The sequence below is a fragment of the Lutjanus erythropterus genome, chromosome 24, assembly GCF_056507025.1.
Source record: "Lutjanus erythropterus isolate fLutEry1 chromosome 24, fLutEry1.hap2, whole genome shotgun sequence".
Taxonomy (NCBI): domain Eukaryota; kingdom Metazoa; phylum Chordata; class Actinopteri; order Lutjaniformes; family Lutjanidae; genus Lutjanus; species Lutjanus erythropterus.
The window spans coordinates 17,956,329-17,978,658 of NC_139340.1; the positions used below are offsets into that span (position 1 = coordinate 17,956,329).

Here is a 22,330-nt window from a genome sequence, read left to right on the forward strand (position 1 = left end):
TCGGTATTAATACATGTGAGATCCTTTACCAAAGTCATTACTCTTTGATATTGTTAGGCTAACTGAATGAAGCCACTTTGCACTTGTCAGCTTTCTGTTTGTTTAGAAAGTCTGGTATGTAAATTGTTATTACTATAACAGAATTAATGCTGTTGTTTCAAGATTACGTTAAATGTGAGGGTTGGATTATTTTTCACCCCGTAATTATTATATTTTAATTTGTTTTTATTTTAAGTCTGATATATCAGCTGGCAAGTATGACTGGCGGATTATTGTACCATCACAGATTTTGGTACTGAGGTATGTGTAGGCAGTAAAGCCAAAAACAAGTCCATGACACCCAGTTATTCACAGTATTGCTCATGCTGAGTTGGAAGAGCAGTTCAAAATAGTTTAATATTCTGTAAACTCTCTGTAGGTGGACAATCCAAATAAAGTGTTCCCAAGTTTTTGTTTGAACCAAATAACGTCAGTTTATTGTCATTGAATATTTTTTTTAGTTCAATGGGCCTGAAAAAGTCAGTTTTGGTTGTGCTTACTTTTTTATACACTGTTGATGGTGTACAGATGCCAGTATTTGCTATGGCACATTGTATTTCAAAAGTGTGCTTTGTGAGTTTTGAGATATAATGACATAAGCCAGCGATACTTTTGTGGTTTACCACTGTTTTCAGCCTTTTGTGCCTGTTCTTTATAGTTACCAAATACTATACCATGAAGCTACCTCTACTGATTTAAGAATACACTTTGACAATCAAAGGAATCCATTTTTTTCCTGTTCCAAAATCTTTCTGATACAGGAAGTTCAGTAATTCAACTTTTTTATTTTTGGTTGTTGTCAGTTTTAAGCATCTGTTCATGCAGAAGAAAGATTTGAAAAAAGAAATAAAAATATGCACATTATTGAAATTTGAACTGTGTCATTATCATGATTCATCACATGTATCTGTAAATGTGATTATTTTGGGAAAATCAAACCTGTTTCATTAATATGTAATGTATGTTTAAAGCACTTAAGTTATAAGTACAACTTACTTGGTCTTTTTAAGGCAAATGGTTTGCATGGTTTTAATAAGTTCACGAAAACAGGTTTTTGGATAAAACTGAGGAAAAGTCATAAAAGTTTACTTTTTTTTTTAAAGCAGAAGACTAATTGAGACATTTTCAAGATATCTGCAAAAACGTCATCGTTACAGCGCCACCTTGAGGTCAATCCTGAGTAGTGGTTGGAATTAGCAACCAACCTGCCAGTTTTGGTGAATTTTCATTTTGCATTTTTTGCTGCACAAATGCTTTTTAGCGGAGAAAAATAATAATAAGAAAGATCAGAACAAAAACGACAGCAGCCTGCAGCGAGTGTTGTTGCTTGGACCCCGAATAAAAGCAGACAAAGCAGGTAAATCTCCCACCTAATGTAAAAATGTCAGAAATAAAAGTGATTGTAACGTCAGCAAATGATGTATTTATCTTCTTCATTTCCAGTTAACCTGACGCCATTTTTCAGGAACGTTTGTCACACAGAAACTGTTGAAATCCTGCAGGCAAACAGTGACTTTTAAACTAAAACTTCAATAGCATTCCCCAGATGCTGCAACACCTTGAGTCAACATCTCACTGTGCTCTGAAAGAGGAGCGCGGCCGCGCTATCGACCGCCGCCAGCTCATTAACGCTCCCTCCATCTGAGCTCAGAGAAAAGACTTCAGAGTGACACAAACACACACGATTCTGTGCTTTTAAAACAAAAGAAATGTCTCAGATACAAAATGAAAATATTTTCTTGACTAAATTTGGATAAAAGTTAAAAAAGGTGAGATAAATATTCTTTCTTCAACAGTAGAAAGGTTTAAACATGTTCAGATTGTGGCCATTTTGAATTTTAGAGTTAAGATCTTCATTTTATTTAATTGATTTTGTTAATAAAGGACAACTGTATATATTTATATCTTTAATTAACAGCTTATTTCACTCCTCTAAAACCCTAAAATCCTGAGTTTATTGTACAAAATTAATTAAAAATCTGTTTAATTACATATTTAATCTAAAAAGACTGTATGAAGACTAATTAAAACCAGTAAAACTATAAAAGCATCCCTCTTCAAAATTACAGTTTGAAAATAAGAATTGAACTTGTTGAAGTTTGTCCTTCTGCTCAGGTTCATCTGAACAGACCGACCACTTTCTTCTTCTTTGGTTTGGAGGACAGTCGCTCTGCAGGGACGGACGAGGCTGGAAGAGACTGTAGAGGACAGAAAGGAGAGGACAGATATTTTATTTTTAGTGGTTTTACATTTTTTTATTCCATATAATGTGCTTATTAGAATGTTTTTTGACTTTTATCTCTTGTGTGTTTTATATAATTGTAAAATTATACTTTATTTTAGCTAATTTACTGTTTTTCATCAACTAATAATCTGTTGTTGTTGTTTTTTTGTTTTTTTTTTCAGTAAAATTTGGGAGGAATTTCCCCAATTTTTTGCATGTCTCCCAAAGTAACTTTGGAAAACTTTGCTTTCTCCACTCGAAATTAAAGAGATAGTTTTGATTTTTGAAATGGACACAGTATCAGTTTAAGTGTACACTGCATTTAGAATATTTCCAACACTTAACCAGACTTTTCTAAGGCTGTTTAATGACAAGATAAAATGGTGAGATTGATTTTTTTAGGCGGCTAATATACAAACACTGACCATGGATAAGAATCTCATACAAACACAATTCAAATCATTTGAACTTTCCATTTAAAAAGAGTTTGAATGACAGTAAGTGGATGATGATGTAACAGAGGAAGGTGAAGACGTGTGAGTCTGTCCTTGCGTGTCGTACTTGCTGTACTGGAGGTTTGTCGGCCATCTTGGCTCCAGCTGTGTCCAGCTGCCTGCTGAGGCTCTGCTGTCCGTCCTCACCTGCCTCACCGCTGACAGACACACCTGGAGGAACACGATGACAGACGAACCCCGCGGGACGTTAGTTGACCTCAGCAACATCAAAAATTCTCAACTAGACTTGAATCGAATCAAACAAACCCAGAGACGGGGTGAGGTCTGGATCCTCGGCCGGTGGCGGCTGCTCCTTCTCCACAGACAGTTTGCGTTTCTGCATGCGTGCGTTGCCGTGGGCGACGATGGCGGAGTACAAGTGTTGGAGGTCGGCGTCGAAGCCCAGAACGTCCTGTTGTTCAGAGCACAGCAGAGGAAGAGTCTGATGGGAGGAAGAACACAACAAAACAATGTTAAAACAAAAAACGTTTGTGATGAAGCTTCGCTGTGAAACTTTCAAAAGTAAATTTATTTTAATATATTTGATCTTTTTAAATTAAAATTCAGGTTTTATTTTTGCACTTTTGTCCAAAAATTACAAACAATCAGCTGATCAGACAGAGAAAATGAAAATAAAACAGTAAAATTAAGACCCAACAAGGGTTCCAAAAGGGTTCCTCCTGAAGGGCTGAAGTTCTACCCAGAACCTTCCTTTTTTTGAAGAAAGGGTTTTCAAATAAAGAACCCCCTTTAGAGGATTTTAACAATGCCTGAAGAGCACTTTCATTAAGGGTTCTTTGTAAGAATTCTTGGTAGAACATCCTGAGTGTTCACTAAATAAAAGCCTTGAAATATAACAACATTCTCTAAAGAACCCCGAGTGTCTCCTAGATAAAACTTTTGGAATATAAAAAGGTTCTTTGACGAACCCTCTGAGTGGGTTCTTGCTGGCTCCCTTAGAAGGTTCTGATAGAAGATCCAGAAAGGGTTCTGGGTGGGAACACTGCACCATAGATGGGTACTGTGTAGAACCTCTCACAGGAGGTTCTGGGTGGAACCCTTCATGGATGGTTTGAGGTATAAATCTTTATGTTTTTTAGGGTTTAGGTAGAATCCCCTGTAAGGGTTCCAAGTGGAAAACAGGTTCTACCAGGAACCAAAAAGGGTTCTCCTGGTGTCGGTCACTTTAGATCAACATCAAACCACTTTAAAATCATATTTGTATGTTTTTCTTCCTCTTAAGCATCTTATAATATTTTAAAATGACGAATCAGATGTTAGAAATTAACTTTAGTATTATTAATGATAGAAAAGTTCCTTATCTGTGTGTTCTGTGTTTGTGTTGTTTGTTCTCACATCCTGTTGTCAGGATTACTTTAATTACATTTCCGTCTGCGTTCTTTAGTCGAGGTGCTCCGTTCTGCAGCTTTAGAGCTGATAAATCAATAAAAAAATAAAAATAATGAGGTGGAAACATCAAAGTGTCCTTGTGACGCAGCTCGGTGCCGCGGGTGTGTTTGTTTTACGGCCCTGCAGTGGGAGTCACATGTCCGAGGTGTGATGCGGGGTGTGTCGGCGCTGCGATAAGACGATAATCAAAGCTGCATTATTGGCACAGCTGAGTGCAGGAACAACTGAAACACACACAGGGAACCACAGGCCTGACAGATAAGGGTGCGTGTAAACTCCTGCGACATTATGCAAACGCACGGCCGCCGCGTAGAAAAACACTCGCTGTTCACTAAATCCTTCTTTTTTTCCCCCAATGGAGAGGACAAACTCTCCAAATTAGCTCCTCAAATATTGACCGGGAGAAATTGGTGGTCTCCCGCTCGCTGTCAGGGCAGAGGGGCTCCTAAACACACTTTGGTCAGGTTTCGAGGTTTCGCATTGATTTATTTTTGTTATTTGTTTGTTTAAATATCGTAAAAATAAATGTAAATGCTCTGGTGAGGCTTAGTTCTGCTTTGGGCACAGAGAAACCAATGTGCTGAGGGGGACAGAAAGCAGCAGAAAGCCCACCTTATTCTCTCTTTTTATTCACTCCCAGTACCCTCCTCCTCCTCCTCCTCCTCCTCCTCCTCCTCCTCCTCCTCCTCCTCCTCTTCCTCCTCCTCCTCCTCCTCCTCCTCCTCCTCCCTGGCTGACAAACAGCTCACTTCACATTATTTGATCTGAAATGTTGAGCTCAATTTGTTGGATCCGGCTGAAGTGCTAAAATCTCTCTACGGAAGCCCATTTGAGCCGGGAAAAGTTTTGCATGAAAAAAATGACTGTTCAAGTTATATGATGGTGTACAGGGTTGAAAAATAAAAAATAAAATTATGAAGCAAGGAAAGAGGGGTAATCAGAGAAAAAATGTGAAGAAAATCATAAATTTGCAAGAAAAAACAAAAATGTAGAGGAAAAAGCAATTCATAGATTTGCGAGGACAGCTTCTCTAAAAAGTCTAAAAGTTACCAGAAAAGACATTAAAAAAACTTCTTAAATTAATTCATTGTTCACGTAATCTAACCATCTTGATTTAGTAAATCAAAGTGTTGAGTATTTTTCTCTTTTTGGCAGAGTAAGGCTTCCATACCTCTGTATTTTGGGACAGGTATAAAATGGGATTGTTATGTGCGGCTGCGGGACCAGAAAGGAAACAGCAGATGAGGAATAAAAAGGTCATTACAGCAGGTCAATAACCTCTCGCCTGTTCTGTGGAGCTGAGTAATGTTCTGGAAGGTTCCTCCCCTCATAACAGAACAAAGTCCTCCAACAAAAGAGGAAATAGGGCCGAGAGGAGGAGGAAGAGGAGGAGCGCTCACCTGGTGGCCCCACCTCCTCCTCCTCCTGCTGCCTCACAGTAAAGCATCATGTGTGGAGGTGATGAGAGGAGAGGAGGGGCTGAGCTGAGCTGGCAGCATGTTGGTGTTTCTCTATTATTAGCAGGTAAACAGCTCTGATTTTAGACGAGCTGCTGCTGCTGTTGTTTTTCGGTGTGTGTGTGTGTGTGTGTGTGGGGGGGGGTGTTCTGGTGCCGGAGAGTCTCACACTCTCATCTTCATCTCATGTTTACTCTGCCTCACTCCTCTCACTGTGACCTCAGCTTCCCGCCCCCTAAATCTGAGGGAGATGCTTCGAGCTTGAACCCCCGAGGAGTCGAGGGTCACGTTCTTGGAAAAAAACTGGAGCACTGAACCGCTCAAGGATTAAGATGCACCGAGTGATTTTCTCATACTAATCTGCAAATCTGAGGTTTCAAAAATCAAATTCAGGTCACAAAATAGACCTTGGTCCCTGGAAAAAAAAAGCCACATTTAAGAGTGCTGAGAAAATAATCCTCTGAGTACCAAAAACTCAAAACTGATCTGGAGCCGCACAAATCTACAAGAAAAAGCTTGAATATTCTCTGAGTTTATAAAGTCATATATATATTAGTTATATATATTAGTGAAAAAACACTCATTCTCTGAGATTTAAGACACAAATCTACGAGGAAAAGCTTGAATATTCACGAAGCCATAAATTTGCAAGAACAAAAATTGCTGAGATTAAAGACAAATTTATGAGAGAAAACCTGAATATTCTCTGGGATTATAAAGTTCTTAATTTGTGAGAAATTTTTTTAAAAAAGTGATTAAAGACAAATGAACAAGAAAAAGCTTGAATAGTCATGCAAGGAAAAACCTCTCTAAAATTCTCTGAGATTAAAGTCTACAAAAGAATTTTTTTTTTAAAACTTTTTAAATCAATTAATCTTTCATATAATGACCTGTGGGTCACAACCCACTCGACCCAGATATCTCAACTAAACTGTCTCCATGGCAACTGAGCAATTCCACTGATGAAGTTGGACCACGTGTTGAAAATTATTGTGTTGAAAGTTATTTAGGAGGGAATTTTGATATTTTCAGAGATGTTTATTCCATTATATACATTACTGTAACATGCAGAAGTCGGGATCTAAACTCTGAATATTTATATTTCCGTTAATCTGTTCCGCTTCACACTTTGTCTAAAGCTGAGCATCGATAGTCAGCAAAATATGTCAAACTGAAGTTTGAACCAGAGTTTGACAGGTTTTTGTTCTTGTAAACTTTTTTTTTGTTTTTTTGGACACAGATCGTCATTGAAACTTCAGACAGGAAGTACTTTCAGTTGAAGCAGGGCGGAGAGGCTCAATCTCATGTGCACGCCGGTGGGATTTCAGTTCAAGAGAGATATGAAGACATAAATAGAGCTGAGACCCTCACAATGATTGAACACGACTGGAGTGACGTCAGCAGAAACGTGGACAGAGTTTCTATCTGCACTTTAACATCAGTCTCTCCCGTGATCCTCGCCGCTCTGACATCACTCACGCCTTCAGTCAGTTTACCTTTCAGCCCCCCTCCGTGTCCTCGTCCGCTGCCGTCACGTCTCCCCTCAGGGGTTGTGACACACAGAGAGCTGCTAATGTGAGCCAAAAGGTTCACACGGAGCCCGACGTCCCATTAACGGTCACAGCGAGGCATCAGAGACGACCACGACGCCTCACGTGGCGTCCGCAGGCCAAACAGCAGCTTCTAATTTGGTTCTGTTCGTCAGAACGAGAACTGGTATCAACTTTGGTGTTTAATGGTCAACATATTTTCTGCACAGGCATGTCCACTGAGTTTTGTCCATTAGTTCAAGTAAAAAGAAAGAGTTTATTTCAACCAAACCAAAGCTGATGGTTGTTGAAAAATGAAAAGAAAATCTTTTTTATTTTGTTTCTGTCAAGTTTGAGGCTCAGTAAAGGAGAGAAACTGTGTAAGAATTTTTCCTTTTTTGACATTTTGTCACTTTCCTTTGTTAAAATATTAGACTAAAAATGTGAGTGAAAACGGGGAGAAGAACGGCGGGAAAAAGGAAAAGAGGAAAAGAGGACCAGGCCTGGCACTAAGCTGGAGCTCTTCTGAATAACATGTTGAAGTCACTGAATAGTCGATGTTTTATTTGAGACATACAGTTTAATTTTTCATTAAAGAAAAGTTACTGTAAAAGTGTAAAAGAAAGAAAATTGGAATCGGCCAAAATCCGAATCAGCAGGTGTGACTTTTAAAAGCACCTGAAGAGGCATGATTGTGTTTTGAACCCTGATGGTGATAATCCATCTTCTGTCACCATTTGTTTGTGGCTCAGGTTCATTGAAAGCCTCTTCGGTTTGGGTTCCCTGAACGCCTCCTGCACCACTCACTCACATCGCGCTGCTGTGACAGGAAGTGCTAACTGTCACAAATAAAATACAGCGTTGCGCCCGGCGTGTTCACGTGCTGAACAAGCGCTGCAGTCGTGTTTTGTGTTTGTGCTCTCGTGTTGCTCACAGTCTCATGATGTCTTTGCGGGATGCCGCACTCCAGGCCGGTCCAGGCTGGGGCTCGGCCCAGCGGCCAGCAGCTGAAGAGGGGGAGCAGCCAGGCCACAGAGGGCCTAATTACAGACCCAGACCGGGGACAACCCTGTGGAAACTGTGTGCAACTGACAGAGCGCCCAGCAGCAGCAGCAGGAGGATCTACTGTATGTAGATGGTTTGTTTTCTTACTCCTTACAACCTTTTTAGGAACACGAGCTGAAGATAATGATTATTTTCTGTACTTGCTTACTTGTTTGGTCAGGAAATAGTAAAAATGTCCATCAGAATTTGTCAGAGTGCAGAGTGATGTCTTCAAATGTCTCTTTTTTATGACCAACAGTCAAAAAGCCAAAGATATTCAGTTTATGATGATATAAAACAGCAAAACCTCAACCAGAGAATGATTGACATTTTGTTCAATAAATGACTGAAAACTGTAAACTACAGTGGACCTATATCTCTCGCAGGAATCATACTTTCAAATACTAGTATTTTTTACTTATTACATGATGAGAATTTCAACTTTTATGAGACTAAACCGGCTGTTTATCAGGTACTTTTTTTATCACTCTGAATTTGATGCCTGTAAAGGTACATTAAGGTTTTGGAGCAACATATGATGCCATCCCTGCTTATTTCAGCGAGACGATGCCCAGACACATTGTGCACGTGTTCCAACAGCGTGGCTTCGCAGGAAAAGAGCTCAGGTACTAGACTGACGTGCCTGCAGTCCAGACTTTACCTTGTGAGGAAAGCTGGATTCACAAGATCACGCGAGAATCCATCTTGCAAGAAGCATCCATGGAAATAACTTTTTTCAAGCAAACAATGGTGGAGATGAGCATAGATACTGTGATCACATCAGTTCATCACTGAAAGAAGAGCAAAGAACGGACAGAGGTTTTCTCAAAAGTGCTTACACTTTTCCAAACAGTTTCTATGGATGGCTGTCTCCCATTGAAAATGCGTGGTGCGTTATGAAGCACAAAATACGACAACAGAGACCCCGGACTGTTAAGCAGCTGAAGTCATAGATCAAGCAGGAATGAGAAGGAATTTCACTTTAAAACTTCAACAATTAGTGTCCTCAGTTCACAAACACAGAAAACATGCTCCTGTCACAAGAGAATGAGTGAATATTTACAAAAACCAATAATGTTTATCAGTTTGAACATTAGATATCTTGTCTTTGTGTTGGATTCAACTGAAAATGGGTTGAAAAGTATTTTCAAATAATTGAATTCTGTTCTTAATTTACATTTTACACTAACTCCAGGGTTGTTTTTCAAAATCTGCAGGACGACCAGTCATATTAGGTTGAATATTGTGTCCAGGAAGCTGAATAAGTTCAACATCACTCTGCAGCCCTCGCTCATATCAACCCCTCCCCTCGAGCCTCGCCTTCCTGCCACCCAGGTCCTGAATTCCTCAGGTATGTGAGATAAAGAGCTGCTCGCTGCTGGTTTTTATGAGAGCGGCTGTCAATGATTTAGTGAGGAGAAGAGAGAGGCCACCTTTCCTCCGACTCCCTCACAAATTCTCTCATTTTCTGCCCCTTTATTCCGATTACAGCTTCACACGTGACATTTTATAATCCATCAATAAATTACTGTTAGCAGTGAGTTTTTCTCCACTTTGAAAGGCAGCTTTAAACCGACCCAAAGTGATCGATGTCAGACTACTTTATTTGCAATTCACTGCAATTTTTCTGTTCTTTCAGCGTTTTACTTTAATATATTTCTATGCTCCTGTAAAACTCTTTGACTTGCCTTGTGTCTGAACAATGCCTTTGTTATGACAACTGCTTTATTGCTTTTTTTTGCCCAGGGTTTTGTCTCTCAGGTGGGCTGTTCCTGACAGGAAGACACAACTCAGGGCTAAAAAAAAAAACCTCAATCACCTGCTTGTTTTTCAGGAAAAAATTGAAATTCAATCAAGGTATTGTAGGCACAGTTTGAAGCATCACATTAAAATCAAATTCAAAGAAAACGTCCTCAATTTTGCACAAAGTGTTTTATGCTCGCTTACAGTGGTTTTTAAAGTGGAGAATAAATTCTGATGCAGCAGCAATTTAAATTACATGACGAATCCGCTGTTTCCTCATGGCTCTAAAACACATTCATGATGGTTCCACACAGTTCTGATGGAACCTTCCTCATGTTTATACATGAAACTAACAGAAATGTCTGATTTACATCCTGTTGTCTACAACAAAAAAAGTTCGGACATTGTGTAAATTTAAGATTGTATAAATAAGTATAATGGAGAATAGGCGCCACCTACTGCTTATCTTGATAAACAAACATTTGCATTTATTTTTGCCAAGTTATTTGTAATTCAGTTAAATTTTGTGATACATTTGGATGGGAACAGTGCTCATGTGTTCTAACTAGGGCTGCAAGATATGGTTAAAAAAATCATACTGGGATCATTTTGGATTATTTTGACTGAAATTGCGATTGCAATATGTGACATGATTAGCGGGAATGATCATTTTTGCAGATGATGTGGTCCTGAACGCATCATCGGTCTGTGGTGTCCAGCACTCACTGGATCAGTTCTATCAGGGGATCAGGACCTGCGTATCTCGGGGGCTTGTTCTCAAGTGAGGGGACAAGGGAGCGTGAGATCGGCCGGAGAATCGGAGCAGTATTGCTTTTCTCCACCATGGTGCCGAAAAGAGAGTCGAGCCAGAAGGCAAAGCTCTCGATCTACCGGTCAATCCTCTTTCTTACCCTCACCTGTGGTCATGATCCAAAGAACGAGAACGTGGATGCAAGCGGCTGGACTGGGATATGGAAAGAGGCTCAGTCATCCATGAGGGACTCGGAGCGGAGCTGCTGCTCTTTTGCGTAGAAAGGAGACAGTTGAGGTCAGCTGGTCGCCTCCCTACGGAGGTGTTCCAGGCACGTCCAGCCGTGAGGAGGCCACAGGGCAGACCGAGGACTAGATGGAGGGATTATGTCTCCACCCTGGCCTGGGAATGCATCGGGATCCACCAGACAGAGCTGGTTAATGTTGTAGGGACAGGGAAGTCCCTGGAGAACAAGATTTGTAGGCCAGGACATTTCTGCAGTGCCACGCTACCTCATTATAAGGCTGTGCTGTCACACATTTTTCCTTTGTCAAGTTCTGCGATTTGGATAATATTGCGACTAATTGAGACCTAATACTAGAGCGATAAAGATAAATCTGCATATTTTCCATCAGCATTTCACAATCAGGTAGCTTCCAGTTGAATTTTATTTTTTTTTTAAACATAAAACAAATCAATATCTGCCGTCTCTCATCATTCTTTCAGTCACGTCTGGCTGCTTACAGTCAAAGTGTGTATTTTGGAAGCCATCAGCTGCTGTGGTCGCACGATGAAAAAACTGAAGTTTCCTGCCCTGCTCTTAACTTAGAGCCTCTGGTTGAAGCAAACAGATATTAGGATTTGACTCCTCCTGTTGTGCCAGTGCAGGGCTTCACGTGGAGAGAGAGAGAAAGAGAGAGAGAGAGTAGCATTTAGGGATAATTTCTTCACCCGTTTGAGAACATGATCATTACAGGCGCTTCAGCTGGAGACGGAAAACTTCACATCTCAAGAACACGTCTCATATTGGTTCTCTTTTTGACTCGAAGCAGTTTGAAGTTCAGTCAACACAAAACCTGAGCAGAAAAACCTGCAATTTAACAAAGAAGAACATGAAATCTGAAGAACACGCTTAGAAACAAGGGTTCTTCCTGAAGGGAAGAAACATTTTCTTCTTGAGTGTGTTCTAGATAATAAATCCCTTGGAATATAAAAGTGTTCTCAGTAGAACCCCCGAGTGAGATCTAGAATAAATCCTCGGAAAACAGAAAGGTTCTCAGTAGAACCCTACATAAAACCTTAGGAATACAAAAACGTTGTTGGTAGAGCCCCCTTGGAGGTTCTAGACAAAAGCATTAGAATATATAAAAAAAACCTCTCAGTAGAACCCCCTGGGTGGGTTCTGGATAAAAACCCTTGGAACATAAAGTAGAACCCCATGAGTGTGTTCTAGATAAAACTCCTGGGACATCAAAAAGGAACTCCATGGAACCCCCAAGTGTATTCTAGATAAAACCGTTAGAATATTAAAAAAAAGTTTTGAGAGAACAACCTTGGTAGGTTCTAGATAAATGCTTAAAATATAACAAGATTCTCAGTAGAACCCCCTGGGTGCCCTCCTATAGGGATCAAATGTAGAACCCTTCATGGTTCTAGTTGGCCTCTTTATTTCTAAGAGTGTAAGGAACATCAAACCTGAAGTCCAAACACGGATGAAGCAACATTTTGGATCCATGTTGAGATCGTGAGCAGCTCAGTGAGGTGTTTTGGTCAAAACTGACCACTAATTGTCACGTGTCGTTATGATGCTGCATGGTTGCCGTGGAGATGTGAAGCTGCCGTCACATGAAACAGGAAACGGGCGGCGTTCCTGAACGGTGACAATTCAATTCAGAGCTGTCAGCTGTGACGCTGCTGCTGCACGGCTTGCTGCGAGGACTGCGGAGCGTCACCATGACACACACACACACACACACTCTGTACCATAATATAAAAAGGTTCTCAGTAGAACATCCTGAGTGGGATCTACATAAAACCCTTGGAATATAAAAAGGTTCTCTGTAGAACCTCTGACTGTATTCCAGATAAAACCATTGGAATATTAAAAGTGGACAAGCCAAAGAACCCTTTATGGTTCTAACTAGCCTCTTTATTTCTAAGAGTGTAAGAAGCCACTAATTGTCACTTGTCATTATGATGCTGCGTGGTTGCCGTGGAGATGTGAAGCCACCGTCACATGAAACAGGAAGTGGGCGGCATTGCTGAACAGTGACAATTCAATTCAGAGCTGTCAGCTGTGACGCTGCTGCTGCACGGCTCGCTGCGAGGACTGCGGAGCGTCACCATGACACACACTCACACACACACATGAAGATAAAAAACAGCCTGAATGACACACACACCAACACTCAGCTCTGAAAAACCAAAAGCATGCGTCACAGCCGGCTCTGTGTGGACGAGCAGACACTCCCCTCTGTCAGGTCATGAGCTGCTGCCACCACACACACAGACACACACACACACACACAGACACACACACACACACACACACACACACTCCAAATTTAGGTCCTAAGGGAAGCTGATGTGATCCTAAAAGGATTTGAACATTTTTTTCATCCTTCAGCTCCATGACCAGCTTTAGCCCGAGTTAAATCCAAGTGTGTGTGTGTGTGTGTGTCAGTGGGAAGCGCATGCTAATTCCACCCATGTAAATGTTGACCTGAGCTGGGTGGGGTGTTTGTGTGGTGACGGACGGACGGACGGGCTGGGGAGGGGCGTCCGTGGAAAGCTGCAGTAGAAAATAAAAGCTGGACTGCTCCTGTCATCATCGTCTCTCCTTCACTGTCCCGCTGCCCTTCACTCCCCTTGGTGTGGGAAACGAAGGCCACAAATGGCGCAAGCACACACACACACGCACAGACACACGCTTGTGGAAATGGTGAAAGAGGCGGTGATGAGAGGCGGAAGATTTTTTTTTGAAGATATTTGTCTCTGTTGGCACCAGGAACGTAAATAACTGTGTAAATGTCAAAGAAGTTCAAGTTCAAGGAAGAAAAACTGAAGTTGAAACTGGAGCTGGGTGGTTTTTACAAGAACAGGACACACACACACACACACACACACACACACACAGACTCTGTGTTCTACCTGTGGTTCTCACCTGTCTAATTGAGCATTTATACACTAAGTTTTAAAGGAGCAGTTTGGGAAAAGAGGCAGATACAGATACTTGTGTAATTCTGGTAAAAGTAGAAGTACTGATTCAAAGTACAAAGTCATCCTCTGAGGGACATTTTAATGTTTGTCTGTTTCAGATTCTTGTTCTTTTGTGTTGTTAGGACGGGTTCCTGTCATTGAATATCTGCCCAATTAGTGAACTGAACCAGAACGGGGTTGGTTCCATGTTGGTGGAAAAGGCCTATAGGAGGCAGCTGAACCTGATGCCGTTGGCCACTGACCCATCTCTGGTTTTTGCACCCATTTTGGCAGCACTTCCCACCAGCAATCAAGACCGCTAGCTGCACAGCTAACTGAGCTAATGGCAGCTACAGTTAGCAGTTACTCTGGTGATACGATGCCGTCTATTTTACATAAATTTGACATATTGCACCTTTAAAATATCCAGATATGACTTCAAAAATGGCACGAAAACCTGCATGGTGAAGGCTGCCATGGAGACACACACAGACAGAGACACAACACAAGTTGCTGCGTGGACAGACAGCAAACACACACATAGACACAAGCATGCTAGGGCCCTACCCTGATAGATAAATACTACACACACACGCCAAAGGCCTTCACACACACACACACACATGGCGGTCCGTCCAGTGTGTGATTCTCCCTTTGACGTGTCCCAGCGACATTTTTCCCAGACAAGTTTTATTTCAGGTTGGACTCTGGTCTGGAGGCGGCCTCGTCGCAGCCCGGTGGAATTTGCCACGAGTAAGATGACTTTGATCCACTGCATCATTCATCCTCTTCTTCTTCTTCTGTGGTTTCTGACTGTTCGTTCACCTTTCTTGGTCCGATGATGTGATCACCAAAAAGCAGAAAACAGAGCCGCCGCTGTGACCCTGATGTAACTTTCCATGACTGTCTGTACCTGAGCTGGGCGGCTTCCAGCGCCTAAAGAAAGACTCTTTCCTGGTTTGTCCTTTTAGACAAACAGCATCAACAAACAGACTGGTTTCCTCCCTGAAAACCACCAAGTGATGCAACTGGAGAGTCAAACAAACTGGGAATTATACTGAAGTTTTTGTCTGCAAAGTGACTTATGGAGGAAAAATTTCCCCTCTGATGTTCACCTTTAAAAAGTCACGTGAAATCAGATGTTGACATTTTTGAGACAATGTGTCTGTTCTTCAGAAAGGCCATCAGAGGTTCAGCTAATTTTAGTTTGAGTATTTCTGGACTAACCATCTATTTTTGATAATCGTTTAAACGGTCAGGATTCTCTGATTTTCAGCTTCTTAAATATGAACATTTTCAGTTTTTTTATTCCTCTCTGACAGTAAACTGAATATCTTTGAGCATGTAAAAAGTGGTACAAAAGAATTAAACAATTAATCTTTTAAATAATTTTTCAGCCTCTCAGTTTTCCTGCATTTTCTTTGTTTATTATCAGATTTTTTCTGAATTTCTTTGGGTTTTAGACAAAAACAAGACAATGAAAGACTTTAAATTGAACTTTGAATTGCCCTAGCATAAACATGAGTATTAACTGTAGTCTTGTAAATAAATCTATTTGTGCAGGGGCAAGTAAAAACTGATTCACTTTGGATAAAAGTTTCAGCTAAATAAATGTACTAAATTCCTTAAAAATACAATATTTTAATCATGTTTTAGCTTTCTTACGTAAATTATGAGCCGATAAATAGAAAACATATTCATGCTGCAGCTCTAATTACTAATTTAAATAATAAGTTTGTTTAGTCAACAAAAACACGACAACAAGATCTGAATGTGAAGAAAAATTACAAAAACTGAATTGCAAACGAAATAAACATGTAAAAATAGACGGGGACGGTGCAAACAGACACCCGCTGAAAATTCCACAAGTGGATCTGAAATGTCCAGTCAGTCAATCACACACACAGAGTCAGAGATGAGAAATTCCTCACCTGAATACAGTAAACACACAGAAAATTTAAAACCTCAACCCTTCGCCTCACTCTGATTGGCTGACGATGACGCAGCGCAACTTGAAAGCGTGCTGCGGCGGCTTGTGTTTCAGGCAGAAAGAGTGTCGGCTGTTCCAGCAGCCACAGCGTTTTATCATGTGGTTCCTGCCGCGCTCGCCGCAGCCGGTTAACGATCAGGAACGGAGTGCGGAGGACAGTAAACACAGGCTGCAGGGGCCGCTCTGTGTGTGTGTGTGTGTGTGTGTGGGGGGGTGGGGCTCTCACCTTTGACAGGAAGTCCTCTCTCTGAGTTTTCTCCTCAAAAACATCCGTCTGCAGCCGCTCTGAGTTCAAACACACACATTTAAATTATGAACATTATGACAGTTAAACCTTCACTCTGAGCGCGTGGTTCAGGATTAGCTGTTCTTTACTCAGTCTGGTCCTGATTGCTCAGTCAGTGTGAGTTGATACTAGTCTTTACAGTGGACCTCACACTGGCTGCACCAACCAGACTTTAGCCTTGTCTTAGCTATGCTCTATCTTAGCAATGTATGTTCATGCGAATGCCCACAAGACTGTGACACATGGCTGAATTTTCATTTTTGGGTGAACTGTCCCTTTACGGCTGTAGTGTATGATGTGTATCTCTGCAGCACAATTTTTTTATTTATTTATTTTAATTAAACAAAATTACTTTGACCTCTTGAGGCCTTTAAAAAACTCTTCTGCAAATGTCCTCCTGACTTCAAAAATACAGACATGGACACAATGTGTGTGTGTGTGTGTGTGTGTGTGTGTGTGTGTGTGTGTGTGTATGTGTGTTTGTGTGTGTGTGTGTGTGTATGTGTGTTTGTGTGTGTACCTCTGCTGAGCGTGGCTCCGTTCTCTCTGTAGTCCTGAATCTCTGCGTCCTTCCTCTGCAGCAGACCTCCGAGCTGCTCCACCTGCCGCTGCAGCAGGTGGCTCATGACCAGCAGGGGGCGCACCAGCTGAACACACACCTGAAAACACACGAACACACACACACACAAATGTTTAAATTAGTTACAGTTACAGTAATTTTTTCTTTCTTGTGATGCTGCAGAGGATTTTGAACTTTAATACTGAATACTATAGAGGAGCGAAACCGTCAAAATTAAGGATAAATAAAAAAATAAATGAATGACTCAATGAATAAATTAGAAAGTCTAAATGTTACATGTGGACCGTACCACTGTGACAGGAGCGGGGGTGCAGTGGAACTCCCAGTAGAAGGGAAGCCCAGCCAGCTCACTCTTCAGCTTCATGTCGATGCTGCCGTCGTCCTGTCGCGTCAGGGAGATATGGGCCTCGCCATCGCCACTGGGCTGCCTGTCACTTCCTGTCAAAAAGGGTTGAACCACCTCGCACAGGTGGGAGAAGAACGCTTTGACGGGGGCTCGCAGACGTCTGTTCAGCTCCTGGGAGGAAGAAAACAGGAAAAGACAGCAAGTAATTATGGTTTTACTTAAAGGAACAGTTCATGCTTTTTGAAGTGTGGTTATGAATAAAAAGAAATGCAGTTTAAGTGTATGTTACATTTAGAACAGTTTCACCACTTTACCTTGCTGTCAGACAGACTTTTTTATGCGAAGGACTGCAAAACACAGAGGTTTCTGGTCCAGTGCTTCCTCTATTTAGTTTGTTTGTGTTATTGTGTGACTTTAGTCAGTTAGCACATATTCACAGAGGTCATACAATAACACAAACACACTAACAAGTCAAGGCAGCCTTAGAACAGCAAATCCTGCGTTCTGCGAGGTAAAATTACTTATTTTATCAATGGAGTTTGGTTGCTTTAAACAGAGTAATATTTGGCTTGTGTAACTGTGGTTTCCTGCCAGAAATGTCTTTCTGACAGCAAGGTAAAGAGGTGAAAATATTCTAAATAAGTACATTATACAACCACACTTTAAACAATCTGGACTATCCCTTTAATCAGTTGATGAATGATTTACCTGTGCTCTCTTCTCAATGGCTGCTGACTCCATCTTCTCCTCCCACACACAGTTCATGTCTGCCAGCAGGATGTGGTACGCCGTCTCCCCGAACCAGCTCTTGGCTTGGAGCCGGCAGCCGCTGATGTTCACAGGGAGCCACGGACGCTGCAGGAGGACATCAGGAGGAGCTCCACGGGACTCCATCATGGACTACAAACAAGGCACCAAACTAAACTACAGAAAGGAAAAGTTTAAGTTGGACAAGGTCAGGACATGAAACTCCAGATGAACAACTGTGTTAGAAAACATCTGGTTCTTTCATTAAACACTCAAAGGTAAACTGTGGACATAAAAACTACAACTCCCAAGGTGCATTTCAGTAAGGAACCTCCGATCACAGAGCTCCAAATCACACATTTTAGAAACCTGACAAAAAACTCGGTTTGAATCAGCAAAGTGTTCTGAATCGACTACAGCTCTGACTTACACCTCTGATTAGCTTCTTTAGCACAGCAACAGCAACAGAGCCTCATGGGTGTTGTAGTATTTAGACTTATCCGGTCATAATACTATAATATCAAGGAAAAAAACTGTACAGAAATACTGTTTTTTATCATTTAATAATTTGGCTATTCCATTTTGTTTAACACTGAATTCTATGGAGGAACAAAGAATTAAATCATTAAATTAATATGCCAATAAATGCATTTAATTAATTATTGAGTGATTTATTTATTTATTTATTTTTAAATTTTGATAGCTTTGGTCCTACATAGGATTCGTACTAAAGAAAGCAGAAAATCCAGAGGTCAAAAACACAATAAAGTTCAAATTCAAGTTCAAAATTAGACTCTTGATATTGATCCATTTTCAGAAAAAGAATAAAATTACAGAGAGGAATTAATGCTCTTTAACTATATCTTAATTGATGTGTGATATAGATAATAAATTAATGATGATTATTGAATATTTATTGTTATTTAGTTTTTCCTACATATGTGTTTTATTTTCATTATGTTTGAAATGAGTAAATTAAACCAAACCAACCAAAAGAAAGAAACAAACTGAAACAGAAGCTCCTGCGCGTTTTGAGATTGTTCCTGGAATTGGGTACCAATGAACGCCCACGCCCAAAAACACGGTGTAATTTAGTTTTTATCAAACGTGTTTTCTTTATCACTCACCTCGGAGGAATGCGCCCCCACAGCCCGGCCTGAGATGTGTTAAAGCCGCGCTACAGACGCCGTCCAGGCCGCATAATCACCGGCTTGCAGGAGGGAGACCGCAGCTGCTGCTCCTGCGGGCTACCGGGCTCCTCTCTGCCGATCCGTAATGAGCCTGTTTTCGGGGAATAAAACGAGGTATTTCTCGTCAGCCGACATTTGAAACACAGAGGTTGACTCATGCCAATTTGGAAATCGCAAAAATACCAAATCAGTAACTTTATGACTTCAATGTAGAGCCATACAGAGCGGGACACGGATGCCAGCGGTTAGAGGGCATCAGGAGAGGATGCAGTCCTTAACACGCTCCGTTCTCGCCTGTCAGCAAGGACGTCACACCAAACCCCATTCAGAAATATCTGAATTTAAAGTTCCCTTGCTTCTTCGGACACCATCTTCACAAATGTCGTATTATCTTAAAGCCCTTTACATCTTTAGAATGTGGCCTTTAATTCTGCCACCTAGTGTAATAAGTTACATTAACCTTATTGTGTTTTCTCTGAGGATGATATGCAACAATTATTGTATTGCTGCGCTGTGGTGGGCGGAGACATACAGTGAAAACAAATGGAAAAAGACCGACATAGGTGCAGGTGATGGTTAACATATCTACAGATTTTTGAATAGGGTTTTTAATTTAAATTCAAGTACCACTGAAAATCATACCAAACCCCATTCAAAAATCTCTGAATTTAAAGTTCAATTTCTTCTCGACATTCAGTTGGGATAGCTAAGTACTCTGAGTTGTCGATTTCTTTAAACTTCTCTAGACCGGTAGAATCGATAACTTTAATTCGGCGACTACTTAACCAATATGTATTAGAAAACTACCCACTTTTTAAAGCCATTAAAGCCATTTTTAAGATTAAAGTTGGTAAGGACAGATCCACACCAAACTCGATTTACAAATGATCGAATTTTAAAATTAGCTTTCTTATAAACACACATTGTATGTGATAGCTCAAGATTTTAAACTGTGTCTGCATTTATAGGAGCTATTCTTCAATTCGGCGACAATCTCGCTAAAACAGTAACAGATATTTATTGTAAAAATGCCGGCTATCCGTTAGAGGTTGCCTGTTAGCTAATTCAAAGCAAAAGAAGACAAAGACGGAAGTCAGCCAGCTGTTTGTTTTCCAGCCTTTAACTTTGATAATTAAATATGACTCAGTCACTGTTCTACCACAACAACTTACAACACAATTAAAAATCAAAAACAAGAGAATTAGGACTTTAACACTACCAACGTTTGCAACAAGATATGATGCCCCTCCGCTAGTTCCTGTTGACAGTTAAGGATTCCAACACCGACGTGAAACAACAGCATATTTAAGGTTCCGCTCATACTACTACCATCTTCTATTACTACTAATAATAATACTGGTATTACTACTACTACTACTACTACTACTACTACTACTATACATAACATATATAACAATAATATATAATATATATATATAACAACAATAACGTGTTTTTACGTATGTATGACACTGAAATTGAAACGATCAAAATTAGAAATACAAATATATCTTGTTAAATAAAGTAATATGTTATTAAATGCGTCAAAAACAATATTAAAAATAGCTATAGTTAGCGTTTTGCAAATATCAGCTGTCAGATATAATTAACCAAATTAACCAACTGATAATTGATGTAGATTAGCTATAGTTAGCTACGGTTTTGCAAACATTAGCTATCAGATATGACTAGCTTGCTAATGATTGATTCAATTAGTTATTAGTTAAATTCTAGCTATGATTGATGTGCATTAGCTGGTTAGAACTGTTATTGGAGCATAGAGCAAAAAGGGGGCAGGGCTTATGAAGGATAAATTAATGTACTTGTTTTTGATTTATTAAAGATTTTGAATGCAGGATTTTGACTCATAATAGAGTACTTGTACGCTGTTTTGCTACTTTCTTTCTTTAAGTAAAAGATCTGAATAATTCTTCCACAACTGAAAGTAAAATTTAAATAAAATAAAATAAAATCAATACAATAAATAAATAAATAAATAAACTGAAATTGAAAACATAGTAAGTGAGATTATTCGTAATGTTTGAGTTGGTGCAGCAGTAAAGATAAGAAGACTGTAACAGAGCAGATAACCCTCAGTCCACTCAGTCATGTGATGTGGCTGCATGTCCAACAGAAACATCAGCTCCAAACCTTCATATGACTCTGTTGTACCTGCCCAGACTGCATTCTTAAACTGAGTAATATCTTGGCTGCTACTCACTTTTCAGAAAATCTGAAACAGACATGGAGCAAGTCTGTGCTGTCAACGAGTCACAGGGACAAAAGACCACCAGCTCCACAACCAAGAAGAAGAAGAAGGAGAAAAAGACTGGAGGGAGCAGGTGATGCACAACATTTGTTTTTGCATTCTAACCTGCTGATTGTGCTGTTCATGCACGGCCAACACAGCAATAAATGTTATTTAATGTTCTGTTAAAGCAGCACCAAAGAGACAAAGGACAGAGCTGCTCTCACAAAGGAAGACAGCAATAAGCTGTCAGTGATCTGCTGGAACGTGGACGGAACTGATGGAGAGAAACGTCCACAGAGAACTAGAGCCCTCTGCTCTTTTATAATCTCGTAAGTATCAACTCTGTTGTCATGCTGAGCTGTGTGTCTGTGAAAATATTCCGTTCCCTGCAGATAGTTTAAGTTTCATTTCTCAGCAGTAAGAGTGTTTTAGTTTCAGTTTCATTTCTCCATGTTTTGACTCTTAAAACAAAAGAAGAAGAGTGGAACCAGTAACAAGATGAAAAGCAACATAATCCAAAAAATGCATATAAGATGAAAAAGACTTACCAAAACAAAAAAGAGAAACTCAATAAATGAGAAACTACATGACAAGATGAAAAAAAATGATGCAACATGATGAAAAGGAGACAACAAGATAAAGTTAAAGACGTAATAAGACAAAAAAGAAGAAAAGTAAAAAAGGGTAAACAACGTGTCGACTTTTACCACCTCAGAGAAACGAAAACTTTACAATCCAATCATTTTTTAAAACTTCAAAATCTTATCTAAAACAGTTTAAGACTTTAATACCCGTCTTCCATTTGTCTCCACGTAGACACTCTCCAGACGTGGTTCTTCTTCAGGAGCTCATCCAACCGTACCTCTGTTCTATGAAGAGTCGTCTGGAGGCCACCTACAAGTTAATTGAAGGTACATGCAGGAACGTGGTGGAGAAACGGGGCCAGCTTGAACATTTTTGGGTTCCTGGGTGGTGCTTATGCTGTTGAGTCCAGAGTTCATGCGCCCTCTGGTGGTCACTTCATCAGCAGACTATCACTCAAAATGCATGT

General features: G+C 40.3%; 2 protein-coding genes across 7 annotated transcripts in view; one reads left to right on the plus strand and one right to left on the minus strand.

Annotated features, from left to right (window-relative positions):
• Nucleotides 1-1,929: 1,929 nt before the first annotated feature.
• nhej1 (nonhomologous end-joining factor 1) lies at nt 1,930-22,239 on the minus strand. Of its 5 annotated transcripts, none has more exons than XM_084713826.1 (9): nt 22,142-22,239; nt 18,966-19,119; nt 17,800-18,015; nt 17,035-17,262; nt 16,686-16,824; nt 16,106-16,164; nt 3,025-3,199; nt 2,825-2,928; nt 1,930-2,237 (listed from the first exon to the last, which is right to left on the minus strand). In XM_084713826.1, exons 3-9 carry the CDS (start codon nt 17,986-17,988, stop codon nt 2,157-2,159), a joined length of 975 nt encoding a protein of 324 aa, XP_084569952.1. In that variant the 5' UTR covers nt 17,989-18,015; nt 18,966-19,119; nt 22,142-22,239; the 3' UTR covers nt 1,930-2,156. The 5 variants fall into 5 exon arrangements, with proteins under 5 accessions (XP_084569952.1, XP_084569953.1, XP_084569954.1 ...); XM_084713827.1 differs by lacking the exon at nt 22,142-22,239 and adding an exon at nt 21,828-22,063; XM_084713828.1 differs by lacking the exon at nt 22,142-22,239 and adding an exon at nt 20,252-20,327 and having other exon boundaries at nt 17,800-18,010.
• LOC146304960 (tyrosyl-DNA phosphodiesterase 2-like) overlaps nt 21,039-22,330 on the plus strand; it is a 53,240-nt gene continuing 51,948 nt past the window's right edge. Inside the window, exons 1-3 of one of the 2 annotated variants that reach the window (XM_084713820.1) lie at nt 21,039-21,370; nt 21,468-21,608; nt 22,096-22,190. In XM_084713820.1, coding sequence (XP_084569946.1) covers nt 21,273-21,370; nt 21,468-21,608; nt 22,096-22,190 — 334 coding nt within the window. In that variant the 5' untranslated portion in view covers nt 21,039-21,272. The remainder of the gene's footprint in view (nt 21,371-21,467; nt 21,609-22,095; nt 22,191-22,330) is intronic. The other variant, XM_084713821.1, reaches the window with a different exon arrangement.